Source organism: Eptatretus burgeri, chromosome 15 (assembly GCF_056783735.1).
Source record: "Eptatretus burgeri isolate ZD-2024b chromosome 15, Ebu_testis_v1, whole genome shotgun sequence".
Classification (NCBI taxonomy): Eukaryota; Metazoa; Chordata; class Myxini; order Myxiniformes; family Myxinidae; genus Eptatretus; species Eptatretus burgeri.
Window position 1 is genome coordinate 45665607 of NC_140975.1, and position 22411 is coordinate 45688017.

General features: G+C 51.3%; 1 protein-coding gene across 5 annotated transcripts in view; it reads left to right on the forward strand.

The window, feature by feature from the left end:
- Positions 1–7551: 7551 nt before the first annotated feature.
- LOC147012093 (regulator of microtubule dynamics protein 3-like) overlaps positions 7552–22411 on the forward strand; it is a 33259-nt gene continuing 18399 nt past the window's right edge. For 2 of the 5 annotated variants that reach the window (XM_085858332.1, XM_085858333.1), the window contains exons 1-3: positions 7552–7981; positions 18911–19109; positions 19259–19361. In XM_085858332.1, coding sequence (XP_085714458.1) covers positions 7608–7981; positions 18911–19109; positions 19259–19361 — 676 coding nt within the window. In that variant the 5' untranslated portion in view covers positions 7552–7607. Of the gene's footprint in view, positions 8011–16514; positions 16856–18910; positions 19110–19258; positions 19362–22411 lie in introns of those variants that run through there. The other 3 variants (XM_085858335.1, XM_085858336.1, XM_085858334.1) reach the window with 3 other exon arrangements.

The following is a 22411-nucleotide window of genomic DNA, read 5'->3' on the forward strand; positions in this document are numbered from 1 at the left end:
TCTCCCCGAATTCAGCACGCCCTCTCCCTGACTCTCCACGCCCTCTCCCCGAATTCTCCACGCCCTCTCCCTGTCTCTCCATGCCCTCTCCCAGAATTCTCCACGCCCTCTCCCTGACTCTCCACGCCCTCTGCCTGACTCTCCACGTCCTCTCCCTGACTCTCCACGCCCTCTCCCTGACTCTCCACTCCCTCTGCCTGACTATCCACTCCCTCTGCCTGACTCTCCACTCCCTCTCCCAGAATTCTCCACTCCCTCTCCCAGAATTCTCCACGCCCTCTCCCAGAATTCTCCACGCCCTCTCCCTGACTCTGCACGCCCTCTGCATGACTCTCCACTCCCTCTCCCAGAATTCTCCACGCCCTCTCCCTGACTCTCCGCGCCCTCTCCAAGAATTCTCCACGTCCTCTCCCCGAATTCAGCACGCCCTCTCCCCAAATTCTCCACGCCCTCTCCCTGACTCTCCACCCCCTCTCCCTGACTCTCCACGCCCTCTCCCCGAATTATCCATGCCCTCTCCCTGACTCTCCACGCCCTCTCCCTGACTCTCCATGCCCTCTTCCTGACCCTCCATGCCCTCTCCCTTACTTCTCCACTCCCTCTCCCTTACTTCTCCATGCCCTCTCCCTTACTTCTCCACGCCCTCTTCCCTTACTTCTCCACGCCCTCTTCCCTTACTTCTCCACACTCTCACCCTTACTTTTCCACGCCCTCTTCCCTTACTTCTCCACGTCCTCTTCCCGACATCTCCACGCCCTCTCCCTTACTTCTCCCCGCCCTCTCCCCGAATTCTCCACGTCCTCTCCCTGACTCTCCACGCCCTCTCCCTGACTCTCCACGCCCTCTGCCTGACTCTCCACGCCCTCTCCCTGACTCTCCACGCCCTCTCCCAGAATTCTCCACGTCCTCTTCCTGACTCTCCACGCCCTCTCCCTGACACTCCACACCCTCTCCCAGAATTCTCCACGCCCTCCCCCTTCCTTCTCCCCGCCCTCTCCCCGGACTCTCCACGCCCTCTCCCCGAATTCTCCACGCCCTCTCCCCGAATTCTCCACGCCCTCTCCCCGAATTCTCCACGCCCTCTCCCTGACTCTCCACGCCCTCTCCCTGACTCTCCACGCCCTCTCCCTGACTCTCCACGCCCTCTCCCTGACTCTCCACGCCCTCTCCCTGACTCTCCATGCCCTCTCCCTGACTCTCCACGCCCTCTCCCTGACTCTCCACGCCCTCTCCCTGGACTCTCCACGCCCTCTCCCTGGACTCTCCACGCCCTCTCCCCGAATTCTCCACGCCCTCTCCCCGGACTCTCCAAGCCCTCTCCCTGACTCTGCACGCCCTCTCCCTGACTCTCCACGTCCTCTCCCTGACTCTCCACGCCCTCTCCCTGACTCTGCACGCCCTCTCCCTGACTCTGCACGCTCTCTCCCTGACTGTGCACGCCCTCTCCCTGACTCTCGACGACCTCTCCCCGAATTCTGCACGCCCTCTCCCCGAATTCTCCACGCCCTCTGCCTGACTCTCCACGCCCTCTCCCCGAATTCTCCACGCCCTCTGCCTGACTCTCCACGCCCTCTCCCTGACTCTCGACGCGCTCTCCCCGAATTCTCCACGCCCTCTCCCCGACTCCTCCACGCCCTCTCCCTGACTCTGCACGCCCTCTCCCTGACTCTGCACGCCCTCTCCCTGACTCTGCACGCCCTCTCCCTGACTCTGCACGCCCTCTCCCTGACTCTGCACGCCCTCTCCCTGACTCTGCACGCCCTCTCCCTGACTCTGCACGCCCTCTCCCTGACTCTGCACGCCCTCTCCCTGACTCTGCACGCCCTCTCCCTGACTCTGCACGCCCTCTCCCTGACTCTGCACGCCCTCTCCCTGACTCTGCACGCCCTCTCCCTGACTCTGCACGCCCTCTCCCTGACTCTGCACGCCCTCTCCCTGACTCTGCACGCCCTCTCCCTGACTCTGCACGCCGTCTCCCTGACTCTGCACGCCCTCTCCCTGACTCTCCACTCCTCTCCCCGAATTCTGCACGCCCTCTCCCCGAATTCTCCACGCCCTCTCCCTGACTCTCCACGCCCTCTCCATGACTCTTCACCCCCTCTCCCTGACTCTCCACGCCCTCTCCCTGACTCTCCACGCCCTCTCCCTGACTCTCCACGCCCTCTCCCCGAATTCTCCACGCCCTCTCCCTGACTCTCCACGCCCTCTCCCAGAATTCTCCACGCCCTCTCCCTGACTCTCCACGCCCTCTGCCTGACTCTCCACGTCCTCTCCCTGACTCTCCACGCCCTCTCCCTGACTCTCCACGCCCTCTCCCTGACTCTCCACTCCCTCTGCCTGACTCTCCACTCCCTCTCCCTGAATTCTCCACTCCCTCTCCCAGAATTCTCCACGCCCTCTCCCAGAATTATCCACACCCTCTCTCTGACTCTCCAAGCCCTCTCCCTGACTCTCCACGTCCTCTCCCTGACTCTCCCCGCCCTCTCCCCATATTCTCCACGCCCTCTCCCTCACTTCTCCCCGCCCTCTCCCTGAATTCTCCACGCCCTCTCCCTGAATTCTCCACGCCCTCTGCCTGACTCTCCACTCCCTCTCCCAGAATTCTCCACGCCCTCTCCCAGAATTCTCCACGCCCTCTCCCAGAATTCTCCACGCCCTCTCCCCGACTCTGCACGCCCTCTCCCCGACTCTGCACGCCCTCTCCCCGACTCTGCACGCCCTCTCCCCGACTCTGCACGCCCTCTCCCCGACTCTGCTCGCCCCCTCCCCGCGTCTGCACGCCCTCTCCCCGCCTCTACCCGCCCTCTCTCCGTCTCCCCCCCCCCTCTCCCCGTCTCTGCTGGCCCTCTCCCCGACTCTGCACGCCCTCTCCCTGCCTCTGCGGGCCCTCTCCCCGACTCTGCACGCCCTCTCCCTGGCTCTGCTCGCCCTCTCCCTGGCTCTGCTCGCTCCCTCCCTGACTCTGCACGCCCTCTCCCTGACTCTGCACGCTCTCTCCCTGACTCTGCACGCCCTCTCCCTGACTCTGCACGCCCTCTCCCTGACTCTGCACGCCCTCTCCCTGACTCTGCACGCCCTCTCCCTGACTCTGCACGCCCTCTCCCTGACTCTGCACGCCCTCTCCCTGACTCTGCACGCCCTCTCCCTGACTCTCCACGCCCTCTCCCCGAATTCAGCACGCCCTCTCCCCGACTCTCCACGCCCTCTCCCCGACTCTCCACGCCCTCTCCCCGACTCTCCACGCCCTCTCCCCGACTCTGCACGCCCTCTCCCCGACTCTGCACGCCCTCTCCCCGACTCTGCACGCCCTCTCCCTGACTCTGCACGCCCTCTCCCTGACTCTGCACGCCCTCTCCCTGACTCTGCACGCCCTCTCCCTGACTCTGCACGCCCTCTCCCTGACTCTGCACGCCCTCTCCCTGACTCTGCACGCCCTCTCCCTGACTCTGCACGCCCTCTCCCTGACTCTGCACGCCCTATCCCTGACTCTGCGCGACCTCTCCCCGTCTCTGCACGCCCTCTCCCTGGCTCTGCACGCCCTCTCCCTGACTCTGCACGCCCTCTCCCTGACTCTCCACGCCCTCTCCCTGACTCTCCACGCCCTCTCCCCGAATTCAGCATGCCCTCTCCCCAAATTCTCCACGCCCTCTCCCTGACTCTCCACGCCCTCTCCCTGACTCTCCACGCCCTCTCCCTGACTCTCCACGCCCTCTCCCTGACTCTCCACGCCCTCTCCCTGACTCTCCACGCCCTCTCCCTGACTCTCCACGCCCTCTCCCTGACTCTCCACGCCCTCTCCCTGACTCTCCACGCCCTCTCCCTGACTCTCCACGCCCTCTCCCTGACTCTCCACGCCCTCTCCCTGACTCTCCACGCCCTCTCCCTGACTCTCCACGCCCTCTCCCCGAATTCTCCACGCCCTCTCCCTGACTCTCCACACCCTCTCCCAGAATTTTCCACGCCCTCTCCCTGACTCTCCACGCCCTCTACCTGACTCTCCACGTCCTCTCCCTGACTCTCCACGCCCTCTCCCTGACTCTCCACGCCCTCTCCCTGACTCTCCACGTCCTCTCCACGTCCTCTCCCTGACTCTCCACGCCCTCTCCCTGACTCTCCCAGCCCTCTCCCTGACTCTCCACACCCTCTCCCAGAATTCTCCACGCCCTCTCCCTGACTCTCCACGCCCTCTGCCTGACTCTCCACGTCCTCTCCCTGACTCTCCACGCCCTCTCCCTGACTCTCCCAGCCCTCTCCCTGACTCTCCACTCCCTCTGCCTGACTCTCCACTCCCTCTGCCTGACTCTCCACTCCCTCTCCCAGAGTTCTCCACTCGCTCTCCCAGAATTCTCCACGCCCTCTCCCAGAATTATCCACACCCTCTCTCTGACTCTCCACGCCCTCTCCCTGACTCTCCACGCCCTCTCCCTGACTCTCCACTCCCTCTCCCTGACTCTCCACGCCCTCTCCCTGACTCTCCACGCCCTCTCCCCGACTCTCCACGCCCTCTCCCTGACTCTCCCCGCCCTCTCCCTGACTCTCCACGCCCTCTCCCCGAATTCAGCATGCCCTCTCCCCAAATTCTCCACGCCCTCTCCCTGACTCTCCACGCCCTCTCCCTGACTCTCCACGCCCTCTCCCTGACACTCCACGCCCTCTCCCTGACTCTCCACGCCCTCTCTCTGACTCTCCACACCCTCTCCCTGACTCTCCACACCGTGTCCCTGACTCTCCTCACCCTCTCCCTGACTCTCCACGCCCTCTCCCTGACTCTCCACGCCCTCTCCCTGACTCTCCACGCCCTCTCCCTGACTCTCCACGCCCTCTCCCCGAATTCTCCACGCCCTCTCCCTGACTCTCCACACCCTCTCCCAGAATTCTCCACGCCCTCTCCCTGACTCTCCACGCCCTCTACCTGACTCTCCACGTCCTCTCCCTGACTCTCCACGCCCTCTCCCTGACTCTCCACGCCCTCTCCCTGACTCTCCACGCCCTCTCCCTGACTCTCCACGTCCTCTCCACGTCCTCTCCCTGACTCTCCACGCCCTCTCCCTGACTCTCCCAGCCCTCTCCCTGACTCTCCACACCCTCTCCCAGAATTCTCCACGCCCTCTCCCTGACTCTCCACGCCCTCGGCCGGACTCTACACGCCCCCGCCCTGACTCACCACGCCCTCGCCCTGACACTCCCAGCCCTCTCCCTGACTCTCCACTCCCTCTACCGGACTCTCCACTCCCTCTGCCTGACTCTCCACTCCCTCTCCCAGAGTTCTCCACTCGCTCTCCCAGAATTCTCCACGCCCTAACCCAGAATTACCCACACCCTCTCCCTGACTCTCCGCGCCCTCTCCCTGACTCTCCACGCCCTCTCCCTGACTCCCCACTCCCCCTCCCTGACTCTCCACGCCCTCTCCCTGACTCTCCACGCCCTCTCCCCGACTCTCCACGCCCTCTCCCTGACTCTCCCCGCCCTCTCCCTGACTCAGCATGCCCTCTCCCCAAATTCTCCACGCCCTCTCCCTGACTCTCCACGCCCTCTCCCTGACTCTCCACGCCCTCTCCCTGACTCTCCACGCCCTCTCCCTGACTCTCCACGCCCTCTCCCTGACTCTCCACGCCCTCTCCCTGACTCTCCACGCCCTCTCCCTGACTCTCCACGCCCTCTCCCTGACTCTCCACGCCCTCTCCCCGAATTCTCCACGCCCTCTCCCTGACTCTCCACGCCCTCTCCCAGAATTCTCCACGCCCTCTCCCTGACTCTCCACGCCCTCTACCTGACTCTCCACGTCCTCTCCCTGACTCTCCACGCCCTCTCCCTGACTCTCCACGCCCTCTCCCTGACTCTCCACGCCCTCTCCCTGACTCTCCACGTCCTCTCCACGTCCTCTCCCTGACTCTCCACGCCCTCTCCCTGACTCTCCCAGCCCTCTCCCTGACTCTCCACACCCTCTCCCAGAATTCTCCACGCCCTCTCCCTGACTCTCCACGCCCTCTGCCTGACTCTCCACGTCCTCTCCCTGACTCTCCACGCCCTCTCCCTGACTCTCCCAGCCCTCTCCCTGACTCTCCACTCCCTCTGCCTGACTCTCCACTCCCTCTCCCAGAGTTCTCCACTCGCTCTCCCAGAGTTCTCCACGCCCTCTCCCAGAATTAGCGACACCCTCTCTCTGACTCTCCACGCCCTCCCCCCGACTCCCCATGCCCTCTCCCTGAGTCTCCACTCCCTCTCCCTGACTCTCCACGCCCTCTCCCTGACTCTCCACGCCCTCTCCCCGACTCTCCACGCCCTCTCCCCAAATTCTCCACGCCCTCTCCCTGACTCTCCACACCCTCTCCCAGAATTCTCCACGTCCTCTCCCTGACTCTCCACGCCCTCTGCCTGACTCTCCACGTCCTCTCCCTGAGTCTCCATGCCCTCTCCCTGACTCTCCACTCCCTCTGCCTGACTCTCCACTCCCTCTCCCAGAATTCTCCACTCCCTCTCCCAGAATTCTCCACGCCCTCTCCCAGAATTCTCCACGCCCTCTCCCTGACTCTGCACCCCCTCTGCCAGACTCTCCACTCCCTCTCCCAGAATTATCCACACCCTCTCTCTGACTCTCCAAGCCCTCTCCCTGACTCTCCACGTCCTCTCCCTGACTCTCCCCGCCCTCTCCCCGAATTCTCCACGCCCTCTCCCTCAGTTCTCCCCGCCCTCTCCCTGAATTCTCCACGCCCTCTCCCTGAATTCTCCACGCCCTCTGCCTGACTCTCCACTCCCTCTCCCAGAATTCTCGACTCCCTCTCCCAAAATTCTCCACGCCCTCTCCCAGAATTCTCCACGCCCTCTCCCTGACTCTGCACGCCCTCTGCCTGACTCTCCACTCCCTCTCCCAGAATTATCCACACCCTCTCTCTGACTCTCCAAGCCCTCTCCCTGACTCTCCACGTCCTCTCCTTGACTCTCCCCGCCCTCTGCCTGACTCTTCACTCCCTCTCTCAGAATTCTCCACTCCCTCTCCCAGAATTCTCCACGCCCTCTCCCAGAATTCTCCACGCCCTCTCCCTGACACTCCCCGCCCTCTCCCTGACTCTCCACGCCCTCTCCCAGAATTCTCCCCGTCCTCTCCCCGAATTCAGCACGCCCTCTCCCCGAATTCTCCACGCCCTCTCCCAGACTCTCCACGCCCTCTCCCTGACTCTCCACGCCCTCTCCCACAATTCTCCACTTCCTCTCCCAGACTCTCCACGCCCTCTCCCAGAATTCTCCACGCCCTCTCCCACAATTCTCCACTCCCTCTCCCAGACTCTCCACTCCCTCTCCCAGACTCTCCACTCCCTCTCCCAGACTCTCCACGCCCTCTGCCTGACTCTCCACGTCCTCTCCCTGACTCTCCCAGCCCTCTCCCTGACTCTCCACTCCCTCTGTCTGACTCTCCACTCCCTCTCCCAGAATTATCCACACCCTCTCCCTGACTCTTCACGCCCTCTCCCTGACTCTCCACGCCCTCTCCCTGACTCTCCCCGCCCTCTCCCTGACTCTCCCCGCCCTCTCCCTGACTCTCCACGCCCATTATGTTTCAGTCTCCGCCTCGTTCTTCTTTCCGTTTTTAACACGCCGTCGGAGCTGCAATGGCGCATGTGTTGCGTTCTCCGTTGGCTTGGCATCCCGGGAGGACATGTTTGCTCGGTGTTCTGACCGGCGCAGCTCTTGGCTTCGGCTGGATCGTCGGCCTGTCGTGGTTCCGCGCTCGGCGGAAATCCAGCTTGCCTCCCGTCCATGGCGAAACCGAACTGCTGACTGAACGTCTTCAGGCTCTGGCTCTGAGCATCGAGCAGCTGTCCCAAGAAGTGCACGACCTACAGGAGGAGTTAGCGGCGGTTACGAGCTCTCGGAGAGGGTCGAGCCGAGCGAGACGGCGAACATGGCGATCCCGGACCGATTCCACAGGATCGGATTCGATTTACTTCAGTGCGACGGGCCCGAAGGCGAGCAGCGAGGCTGGGTACGATTGGAGATCGTGGTGATTGTAAAGTACGTGGTGAACGTGTTTTGTAAACTCATGGAAGTCCTGGTGTCGGTGATCATGATGTACGTTGTGTTGATGGAGAAGGTGATTGAGGAGTCGCAATGTAGGTGCTGGATGAGGTCGAGGGGTTTTGCGCTGGATGGGGTTGAGGGTTTTTGCTGGATGAGGTTGAGGGGTTTTGCTGGATGAGGTTGAGGGGGCTTTACTGGATGAGGTCGAGGAAGTTTTGCTAGATGAGGTTGAGGGGTTTTGCTGGATGAGGTTGAGGGGTTTTGCTGGATGAGGTTGAGGGGTTTTGCTGGATGAGGTTGAGGGGGTTTTGCTGGATGAGGTTGAGGGGGTTTTACTGGATGAGGTCGAGGAAGTTTTGCTGGATGAGGTTGAGTAGGGTGTTGTACCGGATGAGGTTGAGGGGTTTTGCTGGATGAGGTTGAGGGGGTTTTGCTGGATGAGGTTGAGGGGGTTTTACTGGATGAGGTCGAGGAAGTTTTGCTGGATGAGGTTGAGTAGGGTGTTGTACCGGATGAGGTTGAGGGGTTTAGCTGCATGAGGTTGAGGGGTTTTGCTGGATGAGGTTGAGGGGGTTTTACTGGATGAGGTTGAGGGGGTTTTACTGGATGAGGTCGAGGAAGTTTTGCTGGATGAGGTTGAGTAGGGTGTTGTACCGGATGAGGTTGAGGGGTTTAGCTGCATGAGGTTGAGGGGGTTTTGCTGGATGAGGTTGAGGGGGTTTTACTGGATGAGGTCGAGGAAGTTTTGCTGGATGAGGTTGAGTAGGGTGTTGTATCGGATGAGGTTGAGGGGTTTAGCTGCATGAGGTTGAGGGGTTTTGCTGGATGAGGTTGAGGGGGTTTTACTGGATGAGGTTGAGGGGGTTTTACTGGATGAGGTCGAGGAAGTTTTGCTGGATGAGGTTGAGTAGGGTGTTGTACCGGATGAGGTTGAGGGGTTTTGCTGGATGAGGTTGAGGGGTTTTGCTGGATGAGGTTGAGGGGTTTTGCTGGATGAGGTTGAGGGGTTTTGCTGGATGAGGTTGAGGGGTTTTGCTGGATGAGGTTGAGGGGGTTTTACTGGATGAGGTTGAGGGGGTTTTACTGGATGAGGTCGAGGAAGTTTTGCTGGATGAGGTTGGGTAGGGTGTTGTACCGGATGAGGTTGAGGGTTTTGCTGGATGAGGTTGAGGGGTTTTGCTGGATGAGGTTGAGGGGTTTTGCTGCATGAGGTTGAGGGGTTTTGCTGGATGAGGTTGAGGGCGGTTTACTGCATGAGGTTGAGGAGGTTTTAGTGGATGAGGTCGAGGAAGTGTTGCTGGATGAGGTTGAGTAGGGTGTTGTACCGGATGAGGTTGAGGGGTCTTGCTGGATGAGGCTGGCGGGTTTTGCTGGATGAGGTTGAGGGGTTTTGCTGGTTCAGGTTCAGGCGTTTTGCTGGATGAGGTTGAGGGGGTTTTACTGGATGAGGTTGAGGGGGTTTTACTGGATGAGGTCGAGGAAGTTTTGCTGGATGAGGTTGAGGGGGTTTTACTGGATGAGGTCGAGGAAGTTTTGCTGGATGAGGTTGAGGGGGTTTTACTGGATGAGGTCGAGGAAGTTTTGCTGGATGAGGTTGAGTAGGGTGTTGTACCAGATGAGGTTGAGGGGTTTAGCTGCATGAGGTTGAGGGGTTTTGCTGGATGAGGTTGAGGGGGTTTTACTGGATGAGGTCGAGGAAGTTTTGCTGGATGAGGTTGAGTCGGGTGTTGCACCGGATGAGGTTGAGGGGTTTTGCTGGATGAGGTTGAGGGGGTTTTGCTGGATGAGGTCGAGGAAGTTTTGCTGGATGAGGTTGAGTAGGGTGTTGCACCGGATGAAGTTGAGGGGTTTTGCTGGATGAGGTTGAGAAGGTTTTGCTGGATGAGATTGAGAAGGTTTTGCTGGATGAGGTCGAGGGGGTTTTGCTGGATGAGGTCGAGGGGGCTTTGCTGGATGAGGTCGAGGGGGTTTTGCTGGATGAGGTCGAGGGGGTTTTGCTGGATGAGGTCGAGGGGGTTTTGCTGGATGAGGTCGAGGGGGTTTTGCTGGATGAGGTTGAGGGGTTTTGCTGGTTGAGGTTGAGGAAGGTGTTGCACCGGATGAGGTTGAGGAGGATTTGGTTCCTTCCATTGGCCTGTATGTTATGCTCTTTGGAATTTCTGAGGTGGAACAGTTTCTGTGTTGTCTCTCTGTCGAGTGCTGCCTGTGGCTGCTGGTTGCACCATTGGTTGGGACGTGGCTATGCCGCTGATGCAGTGTCCCCCTTACCAGTACACTGGTACTCATTTCGCCGACCTCGGAAGGATGACAGGCTGAGTCAACCTCCTGGTGTATTAATTCAGCGGCCCAAGGGGGTTGAACTCAGGACCCTCGGATCCCAAGCCACCACCCTAACCACTAAGCCAACACCAGGCTTCTGTGTGTTGTAAAAAGCCAGGATTTAAATGTCAAAACAACAGCAGTTGAAGTGTTTTGCATCAATTTTCTTTTCAACGGCAAATAATTTGCCAAACGTTTTAGATACAAAACCATTCCACACTTACAAAAAAATGTATCTTTTCTAATAAAATGGTCAACTGACTTGGTCTCCATCACCCTGGTGTTTCGCATACAGGGCAAGGCGTCAATGTGCGCGCCGTCCATCGGCAGGACGTTAATCTGAACCCGTCTGCCGGCATTGCGGGTATTTGTGGACGTTAAAGATCCCATGGTGTCTTTCATGGAGAGTAGGCTAGTTATCACCAACACCCTGGTACAAATTCCAAATTCTTTCTTTTGACTGGCTCCTGGGAAGGCAATGGCGAACCACGCAGTATAACCCTCTCCAAGAGACTACTTCAGCAACAAACTTGCTCTTTTACATTTGATTAAATCATTAATCAAATGTCAAATTATTATTATTATTATTATTATTATTATTATTATTATTATTATTCACACGCTTTTTGAAAGAAATGGGGGGGGGGGTGGGAATATTGTAATTGGCTCCATCTGTCTGTGTCTGTCCGTCTGGTACACTATGTCCAAACCGGTTGGGCAGAAATTCACTAAATTTGGTAGTTATGATCATCAAATGGCACGAAGGTTCGAGAGCAGTACTATTTTTGGCTCCACCCCCTGGGGCAGGGTCTAAAAGTGAAATACCAAAAATAAAAAAACATGCAATTACGGGCACATTATATTTATATATATATATATATATATTTTTTTTTTAAATATAACTTTGTACATGCAATCAACATTGAGGGATGCATGAAATATGGAACGATTTATTTTTGATTTGACCCCTGGTTCGTGGCTCGGTGGAATTTAGGGTCACAGGTGTCAAAACGGGAAAAACGATTTCACTTTATATTCGATATTTGGTCGTTCCTGGTGGAACTTTTTGCCATCTTTCAACATTGTTTAAGGTGGAAAGTGGAGGGATTTGCAATGGCGTGCCATAAACTTCGCTATTTTTTTTTGTTTGTTTTTAATCCTTGTACGTGAAGTGAAAAGCATGGTTAAGCAATTGGTTCATGTCTATCTGTCTGTTTTATTAGTTCATGAACAAGGAACAAATTGTTTTTTAAATTAAATGTTATCTTTTGAACAAACAAAAACGAAAATCATTCCACGCAGGAAACTTTCTGTTTTTAAGGATGTCATAAAGGACACATACAACAGCCATGAATAAATATAATTAATGTAATGTGGTGGATAAGGTGATGTTATCGACACTGTGGAAAATGGCGGTAAATTCCGGAATTAATTTATTTATACGACTTTTACAATCTTTATTTTATTTAAACTTCATTATATACTTGAACACTCCCCCAGGTACACACTCCCAAGAACCTCTAGTTGTTTTAGCATTTCTATTTTAAATAAAGGTTCACTGGGGGTGGTGTCTAAGCGTGGTATTCCAGACTGCTTCTGGACTGCTTCAGTAAACTTCTGTTTGCTTTTTTTTGAAAAAAAGATTGTTCAAATCTTCTTTTTTTTTCGTTAGCGATTTTAAAAATCAACAGGGATTAGTGATCTAAAATCACATTTTGTGGGGTCATCGTGTTCTATGAACGCTCTCGTTGTATTGATGTGTTAACCTTCAAAAATATAATTTTGATCACATCCTTCCTGGCTCGGACTATCCATTTGCCCATCCCCGAGTCCATAAAAACTTTTGTTTCCCTTTTTTTTTAAGTGTTTCATTTTCCACAATCGTATATGAGGGTGTCAAAAAAGGTTGTTTTTACTCCCCTCCCCCCCCTCCCCCCAAACCACATGACAGAATGGTCCTGTGCCAGCGAAACTTGGCACAGTTCTTTGTCCTTTTCTATGTAGTTTCCTGATACGGGTGGAATAGACTTATCGTGTAACTTTTCAACTAAGGGCGCTTTTAATTGGCTATCATTACTGTTTTCTCAAACATCTGAGCTGATGGTACCATGCCACCCCACATCAAGTTTGGTTCACTTTGAAAACTTGTTTTGAGCCTGCCAAGGAAGTGACAATGGCATTTCAATTCCAATAGTTCCATGAAAATTCAGCCAAGTTATTTAAAGCTGTCAAGGTCCAGTTGTTTTTCCGACATACCATGAAATTTATTATATCCAAGTCGATCAACCCGCTTTGTGATGTTTTAAAAGGCGGTGTATAATTGGAAATGCTGTTTGATTGGGCGATTATGAATAGAATGGAAATGTTGAAAAAAAAAGAAAAGTTTAATCGATATGAGACGCGCTGTTAATATACATGAAGAAGATGGAGAAGAAAGAGTTTTTTGTATTAATTTGTTTCTTGATCAATGTAAATTGAAACCGGCCCATCTATCCTCACCTTGCTCAACTTGGTCTTCCGTTTCATTATGTTTGTACCACATCCTGATGCTGTGTGGACTGTGCTTCCCCGCTGACGGACCGCTGGGAGCTTGAACATGATGCCACGTTTGAGCCTGGGGAGTAACTGCTGAAATCTGTCCATCCAGGTTCTTCCTGACATCTTTGTTCTTTATTGCTTTCACACTTCTTTCTTTCTCTTTTTTTTTTTTTCCCCCACAATTCTCTTTATTCATTCTCATTCTTGCTTTTTCTTCTCTTTTATCTTTTACTCTCTACTCTCCTCTGTCTTTATCTATCTCTCTAAGGAGAAGTGAATTATTGCAGAAATTTTTTTTCTGTAAGGCTCGCTTGGCTGTGCCTGGATGGGTTTGAGGGTAGTGGTGTCGCGGATGAAACCCGAATCCTCTCCAGGTTCCTCCTGATGACTCCATCCTTGCTCTTTACTTCTTCAGATTCCTTCTTCATCTTCCGTTTCATACTGTTTGCACATTGAGCTTGATTAGTGGTATCCCCTATAGGACAATTGTGGATGGACAGACAAATGCAGGCGTACAGAAACCGAGTTCCTTTTATATATTGTAGATGAGCGACTGCAATCGGACTCACCAATTGGCTTTTACTGTACTTTCCAGAAATACCAAGTACATGAAGTATTTACAGGTTCATATTTGCAGGTAAATGTGTTTTTTTCTCTCTCTGTCTCTCTGTGTCTGTCTCCTTATTGTGTACAACCAATGTCTCGCTGTTTAATTTTCAGTTCGTGCCCTCAGTCACCTCACTCTTCAATGAGCCTTGATCTTTTTTTTTTCTTTTTTTTTTGTATACCTTGGTCGAGGCTCGTATGAGAGCTAACACACAACTCACAGCAAGGAGGCATGAGACAAGAGGGGCGGGAAAAGAAAATAATAATTGTAAATAATAATTAAATTATAAACAAATGCAGCTATAAGCTTGTGAGCTGTTATTCTCACCTAATGTTACTTATTCTTCTTTAATGGCCACAGTTATTCCCACTTTCTTGTGGGTTTGGCCAGGGGAAGTTTTTCACCTTGGTCTTTCATGAACCGGCTGGCCAGGCCTGGCGTTCGACTAAGTAGCCCCACCGAAAGCAAGGATTTTGGCAGGAATTTGGAATTTGTTCATGGTGCCGGTGATAGCTCGTTTACTCCTCAAGAAGGACACTGTGAAGATCTTTCACGCCCACCGATCGATGCCGGCAGAGAGGACGCGCAGTTTTAACGTCCATCCGAGGAACAGCACACGTTGATTAATCGCCCTGCCCGTGAAACACCGGGATGACAGTTTCTCGCTGGGTCGGGATTCAAACCCAGGCTAGACAGTTTAGTGGTAGGTGTGTACACCTCTTGGGCCTAGACCATCCTGTCAGCCCATCTAAAGTTACTGTTGTTATCTCCATGCTTTTTTTTGGAAGAAATGAGGAGATATTTTAATCGTCTCTGTCTGTCCGTCACACTATCTCCTCCTAAACGGTTTGGCGGAAATTCACCAAACTTGGGAATTATGATCAACACATGGAAAGAAGGTGCAAGAGCAGTGTCATTTTGGCCCTGCTTCTTAGGGTGTGGTCAAAAGGTCAAGTACCAAAAAATGCAATGATGAGCACATTTTAAAACATTTTAAAATGAAACTTTATATATGCAATCAACATTGGGGTCGCATGAAATGTGTACCGATTTTATTTAATTTTTAGATTTGACCCACTCCCAGTTTGTGTCGCAGGGGGTGGAGACAGGGTCACAGGGGTCAAAATGGGTGGAATTTATTTTTTAACTCAAGATTCGAAGTTGGGTCATTCCTGGTGAATCTTTTTTTTTTTTGCTATCTTTCAACTTTTTATCTGTTGGTGGGAAGCGTGCTATTTGCGATGGCGTGCCATCGACTTCACTGTAATTATTATTATTGTTTCTCACACCCGAACAATGAAAATATTGTTGCTTCTCCACATAGAAATGAAGTAGTATAACTAGAGCGACGTTGATGATGTCCCATCACAAATTCTCATGTTTCCCACCTAAAGCAGAGTTGAGCGATGGCAAAAAGTTCCACTAGGAATAAGCCAATATCAAATTTTGAGTTGAATTTTTTTTTCCCCCATTTTGACCCCTGTGGCCCCAAGTCTCCACCCCCTGTGGCGTAAACCCGGAGTCAAATCAAAAAAATCGTTACATATTTAACGGGTCCCCCAATGTTTATTGCATGTATAAAGTTTCATTTTAAAATGTTGAAAATGTGTCCGTAATTGCATTTCTTGGTATTTGACCCTTTGATCCCGCCAGAGGGGGTGGAGCCAAAATGATCTGCTTTTGCACCTTCGGGCCATGTGGTGATCCCAACTACCAACATTGGTGAATTTATGCATAACTGTTGAGGAGGAGATAGCATGACGGATGGACAGACAGACGGACAACTGAATACAATACCTCGCCCGCCCCCCTTCCCCCCATCTCTTTTCAAAAAGCATGTGGATAATTACAAGGACAAGTCAACATTTGTACAGCAATTGAAAAGCATTGATTGGCACGGTGTTTGTAGGTGTCATGAAGTGGGGGAAACAGAAGCTTTTTTACTTACTGATGGTATTTTTCTAAAAACAATGTGAAGTTCAGTTGCTCTTAATGAGCAGATCTACGGACAGACGTTAAGATGGGTGTCCTATCCATGTTAAGTTAAGCTGGGTTGTCCTGGGGAGTTAAAGATCCCACGGTGTCTTTCGACGAAGAGTAGGCAATTTATCGCCGGCACCCTTAACAAACTGCATATTGCTGCCATTATTAAAATACAGGGGGCACTGCATCAGCGAAGCAACCGTGCTTCATTGTATTGTATTGTATTGTTTTGATGCTGCACTACCAACAGCTCGGTCCTCCACACAAAAGAAGAATTGTAAGAAGCAGATCGACACTTTATAGCGTTTGACTTGTTTCACCCGAAGCCCCCCCTGGATGTAGTCGACGTGCTTGTCGTTCGTATCTCAATCACTTCAGTATTACTTGTCAGCGAATATTTTTGAGTTCCACTCATTGTTGTAAAGAGGTTAAAGTTTAATATGACATTTGTGAATGATTTGCTACTTTTGTGGTTCACAACTTCAATGCCTGGTGTTGGCGAAATGGTGATGGTGGTGGATTTGGGATCCTAGGATCCTGAGTTCAAATCCTGCTTGGCTGTTGAATTAGTACCAGGTGGGGTTGACTCTGCCTGCCATCCTTCCGAGGTCGGCAAAATGAGTACCAGCTTATTGGTATCGTGTGTCGGAGTGGCGACCCGTCCAGGATTGTGCCCAATAGCCAAGGAGACTGCTTCGGCGGCACCAACGCTCTGCACAGAGTATGGTCCCCATGGATGGATGGATGGTTCACAACTAACTTTGGGTGTTTTCAGTAAAATGAATGCGTGGCAGTGACAAACCGTTTGAAAAGTTGCAAAAAATGTCCAATTTTAACGTAAATAATATGTAACGAATACATTTAATTTGCATGTATCGAAATACTAATTAATGTATGAAATAAAACACATGATCGATTTGTGTAATTTTTTTCCCCCACCTTTTCTGTTTGGTGATTGTTGTCTGTGCATTCATTTTGTTGGTATAGTTTTGATTTTTTTTTTGTTGTTGTTGCTATTGTTTTTATTTATTTATTCTTTTGGTATAGTTTTGAACCTCTGAGCAGTAAAACTTTCGCAGTCATGTAGAATATTAATTAATTTGTTTGTTTATTTATTTATTATTTCACTTGCTTACATAAACACTATTCAATCTGTTTTAAAACACACTTTAATACAATGTGTGTTTTTTTGTTTTTTTTTTGTACACTAATTCAAGGTATGTGGAAGAGGGAGGTGACAGAAGGTAAAGATGTTACTTACTGCCATTGGAGTAATGTGGCTCGAGTTGGACAAATCGAGCAAGGGAATCGAACAGGGAAAGAGAAGAGAGAGAGAGAGAGAGGAGCAGTGGTGTCGTGCCAAATTTGGGGATGTCGGAGCCCTGCAAAAATGTGGGTCGTGACGTCATCACCAGATCTACTATCCCATCAAGTTTTATCATGACACGAACCATTCGAGTCTCCAAAATGAGTGATAAGTTAAATACACATGTTTTTCCATGACAAAAAGCCTGGTGTTGGTTTCACGGTTAATGTGGCTAGCTTAAGATCTTCGGGTCTTGAGTTCAAGCTCCTGTCGTGCCATTAAATAACACCAGGTGGGTTGTCTCAGCCCGTCATCCTTCCAAGGTCGGAAAAATGAGTACCAGCTTACTGGAAACAGGGGCACTGCATCAGTGGCACAGCCACACTTGCAGAAAATGATGCAGCCACTTGCTGCATACCAAACAACAACAACCATGATAAACAAAGGCTTAACAGTTAACACACACACACACACACACACACACACACACACACACACACACACACACACACACACACACACACACACACACACACACACACACACACACACACACACACACACACACACACACTTAATCTCACAATTGAGTATCCCCTTTTAAGAAAAAGTCAGATCAATTAGTCTCTACTCTTTAACTGCCATTTTATCAACAACACTATGTAATTAAAAAAAATTAAGAGAAGTTTAAGTTTTCTTTATTTATTTAGTACCATGTGGTGACAGGATAGCCTAGTGGTACGCATACTCGCCTCTAAGCTGTCTATCCTGGGTTTGAATCCCAACCCAGCTATAATCTGTCATCCCAGTGGTCTCCAAGGCCATTCATCAATGTGAGTGCCGTCCCTCAGATGGACGTTAAACTGGGCGTCCCATTTGCCGGCATTAGTTCTTTACTTGTCTTTCACATAAGTTAGAATGGTGTCTTTCTTGGAATTGGCGAAAGAAGATGAAGCCTTGGGGCCAAATATACATCCTCGAGTATTGAAGGAGATGGCAGAGCCAGATAGGCATGATGTTAACGTACTGTATATAATGTCGTGATCATCTGCTCTGCCAACATGAGTCTGTGCCATTGATGTATTATAGGCCTCCATTTGCTCATGCAATGATACAACGTGATGACACATTGATCCTGATACATTCTTCACAAGAACAGGCACATCACTGATCCACCCAGATTTCAACTCGTTGTCGGCATCCAGAGTTTTCCATGCCTTCACGTCTTCCATGGTGTCAATGCTTTTTCGTAAACATTACATATATAATGGTGAGAAAGTTTGTCTCGCTTCTGGACCATACTGTATTGGGCAATTCATACGGGTCGGTGTTGCCCTTCACCTGTATTGTTACAATTTCGCTCCCGGCACAAAGTGTACAATGTATTGACGTATCCAGGCTTCGGGATAAGCTTTGACCCCGATTATTCGGCCATGATGATGCAACAACAACCAATCGTGAACGTGGGTATTTTTGTTGTTGTTTTTCTTTTTTTAAACTGTGGTGGAGCAAAACTCCGTTCTGGATGGATCGAGATGCCAGTGGTGGGTGTGCTCCAGCACCACAACACCTCTGGTGAGGCATAGTGGGTGGGTGAGAGGGGTGAAGTAACCTGCATGCAAGACCATTAGGTTAGGTGGAGCTAACGGGAGGAGAAAAATATCATGGTTTGGGATAGAGGATGACATGAGATGGTGGTGCACAGTTTGCTTGAACCCAGGAAGGAAGAGTGCATCCGCTGGAGGGCAATTAAACAAATTGGAAAAAAGAGGAACAAAAGAGTTGAGGAACAAAAGAAACTGGGCATCCCGTCTGCTGGCGTTAGTTGGTAGACTATAAAGATCCCACGGTGTCCTTCGTGAAGAGTATGCGAGTTATCACCAGCATCCTGAACAAATAAATTCCTTCCCTCATCCACAGAGGGCATTGCGTCAGCGGCACAGCCACAACCTCAGCCAATGATGCTATCCTGCAGCCTTGTGCTGCATACGAAAGAAGATGTTCAAGGATAAAGCATATCTGATGTTTTGCAAAAATAATACTTTGGTGAGCAAGGACAATGGTAGCTTAAGGATGTTGCTGAACAATTGGAATAACCCTGAGTGTATTAATTTTTCAATTTAATTGTCATTTTTCACCAGTTACAACACTGCTCGCAATGAATCGGATGATGAGTTTTGTTCATTCGAGAGTGGAAGTAGTGATGATGACAGCATCTTGTCACCTTCGGAATCTGAGACTAACTTGTCTCGTATATTAACGGAGACGGATGTCCTGCATGGCCGCACGCCCGAAGAGAAACGGCAAGCAATGCAGCTCTTGCAACATGAACGACTCAAGGTTTGATGACTTGGATTTGTGTTTTTTTGTTGATGTTTTGGTTTTGGCTTTGCCATCTTTGTTTGCTTGCTTGAAGTCTGTTCTTTAATGAAGTTGTTTGGAGGGAAGGGGAGGCTTCAATATTATTAGAGTTGTTGTTTTATTCCAAGCATGGTGACAGCGCTGAACTCTTGTGGCGGATGGCACGGGCACATTCCGACCTGCTGGAACTGGCTGTGGATCAGCTAGACAAGAAACAGCATGCGTATACTGGTCTGTGAGGTTTCATTTATTTATTTATTTTAATTTATAGACCTTTTAGGGAAAAATAAATTGCTTTGTGACAAGAATATAACTCGCTATAAAAATTAATATATATATATATATATATATATATATATATATATATATATATATATATATATATATATATATATATATATATTGTTGCGGATTCGCGCCCGCCGGCGTGCTGACGGCCACGTAACTCGAATTGCGGCACGTCGCCCACCGGACGGACAATCCAGTCGTGACCCTCTCGGACTAACGCCGGGAACCAGTCACGGGTGGACCTTTCGGTCTCACCGCGATCGAGCCAATCAGCCCCCGCGTGGGATAGGGTTGCTCGCCAAATTCGACCTACCTAAGTACCCACGCGGAGGGTAGACCGGGCGATCGCACCTCGCCGCAGGTCGACTTCGGACACGGGCCACTTAAGCGACCCGTTCCGTACTATCAGAATAACCGAGCGGTGTTATCGTCGACCTCGACGGTTCGATTAATTATCGGGCGTATTCAGCCCACTACCAACCCTTTACGTGAAGCAAGATGAGGGTTCAATGGGGGAAAAGACGAAGCGAAGCGGGAGAACAGTTCAACAATAAAGCACATTTATTCGCGGCACACGGGAAGCACACAAATACAATTCCACCAAATGCACACAAAAAAAGAAAACACACTTCCATTTACACAAAAAGCAAATATAAAAGTGAAAACACAGTGCAGAGCTAATACCGACTACCGAGCACACGGCAACACTTATACAATTCTACTTCACAGACGGCGCCGACAACACATACCCAAAACCAAGGAAAAGAAATACCCTCAAGGATGAGGCGGGCCTGAGGCCGAGACCGGGTCGCGCCTACCCGTCTGGTGATGAGACGCGGAGCGGCGATGGCGCCTCACTCCGCGGGCCTCGCGGACAGTGCCTGGCAGGGGGTGGGAAAAGGGGCCCCCTTGGTCGCACTATCTCAGCGCGGGGGGAAACAGGAGGGGGTTGCTGATGCTCGGGGTATAGAGGATCTTTATTATCCCTGGTGTGCGTCTCCACCTCGGCCAGGTCGCGCTGCCGGCCTCCCTCGGGCGTGCAGCTCCTGGCACCGACGCGAGCACCCCCTCGTCTGCCTTCGCCGCTGCCGCCTCTCCGCCTCTGGACTCTCCACCCTGGACTCTTCTTTGGGCTCCCCTCGTTCGACTCTCTTCAGCTTCTCCAGCTACTGCAGGCTTCGGGCTCCAGACTTCCACACTCTTCTCTCCGTTCCGACTCCTTCTCGTTCTGCTGACTGACGAACACCGTCCTTTTATCCCCCCGTAGCTTCGCCTTTGACCCCCTCCCTTTGACCTTTCACCTCGCTCCCCATTGGCCCGAGAAAAAGTGGGCGTGAAGGCTTTTTGATCCACAAATTTGCATATATCGATCGTTCTGGAGGCGGGGCCAAATCGCCCCTCGCTCACCGATTGGACGGCAAAAAGTGGGCGTGTGTCGTTTTTGATCCGTTTTTGAAGCACAAAATCCGTGATTTTGTACACGCTGTTCGACGTGCGCCCTGCACGAGTCCAACACCGGTACCCACAGCGGGGCAAGAACGGTGGCGATGCTACGGTTGCGAGGTGTGACGTGAAGGTCGTGGCGGTTGTGGTGAAGCGGCGTTGTGGTTGGTGGTTGATGTTGTGGTTGTGGTGGTAATCATGGCGGTTGGTCCAAAATAAAGATAGTAAAAGAAAAACGGCTATCCTGAAGAGTCGCAGCACGTATAAATGACATGTATTCCCACTAGACAACGGGTTTGGGCCTAACTACACATGCACTTACCGAGATACCTCACCTAAGGGACCTGAATGGTGGTTTGCGAATCTGGTAACCACAACAATATATATATATATAGCCTGGTGTTGGCGCAGTGGTTAGGGCAGCGGCTTGGGATCCAAAAGGTCGTGAGTTCAAGCCCCGTTGGGCCACTGAATTAATACACCAGGGGGTTGACTCAGCCTGTCATCCTTCCGAGGTCGGCAAAATGAGTACCAGTGTACTGGGCCGGTGTATACCCCCGTTAAAATAGGTGTACCAGATCCCTGTGTCGCAAGAGGCGACCAGGGTTGCGTCAGGAAGGGCATCCGGTGTAAAACGTGCCAAATCACTATGCGGATCATCATGATGATCCGCTGTGGCGACCCCTAACAGGAGCAGCCGAAAGAAGAAGAAGATATATATCTGGTATGTAATATAACAATGTGAAGGCTAACAGGATAGCTTAGTGGTATGTGCATTCATCTTTGAGCTGTATAGCCTGGGTTTGAATCTCAATCACTAACTATAAACTGTCACCCTGGTGTTTCTCATCCAGGGCAAAATATCAGTATATGCTGCATCAATTAGGAGGGCTTTAAGCCGGAGGACCCATCTGCTAGCACTGGTTGGTGGTGGACATTAAAGACCCCATGGTGTATTTTACAAAGAATAGGCAAGTTGTTGTCGACAACCCAAACAAATTACAAATTTCTGCACAAACGCCCTTGCCAACTCGTTCCTGTCCTGACGGAAAGTGTGGCGAGTATGCCAATACCCCCCTCCCCTCCAAACATTCATCCTGCAGTGGACTGAAAACAGTCTGGTAATGATGATTAACATTGTTATTTTCTATGAGAGCAATCAATTATAAATAGTTCACAATAATTTTGATTTTTATAATTTGTGAAACTTCAGTCTTATGCACAATGTCTCGGTACAGCAAAACTTAGAACGGCACACGATCGCCTTAAAATAAATGGCCTCACCCCAGCCAATCGCCATCAGACTTGCTTCTGCACCACAACCAATCATATCATTATCTTTCTTGTTGATTTGTTGCAGCGTATTGTTTTTCTGCTTGCATTTTCTATATATTTTGTATCTGCATGTAATTCCACAAGAGCCTTTGCCTAGCCAAGTTTATGAAAGTTGATAGTCTGGTTCTGTGGTCATAACAGGTGATTCCTTTTTGTTTCTAAACATTCACAAAATGACCTTGAGAAACAAAATAATTGTGTAAAAACACTAGTTT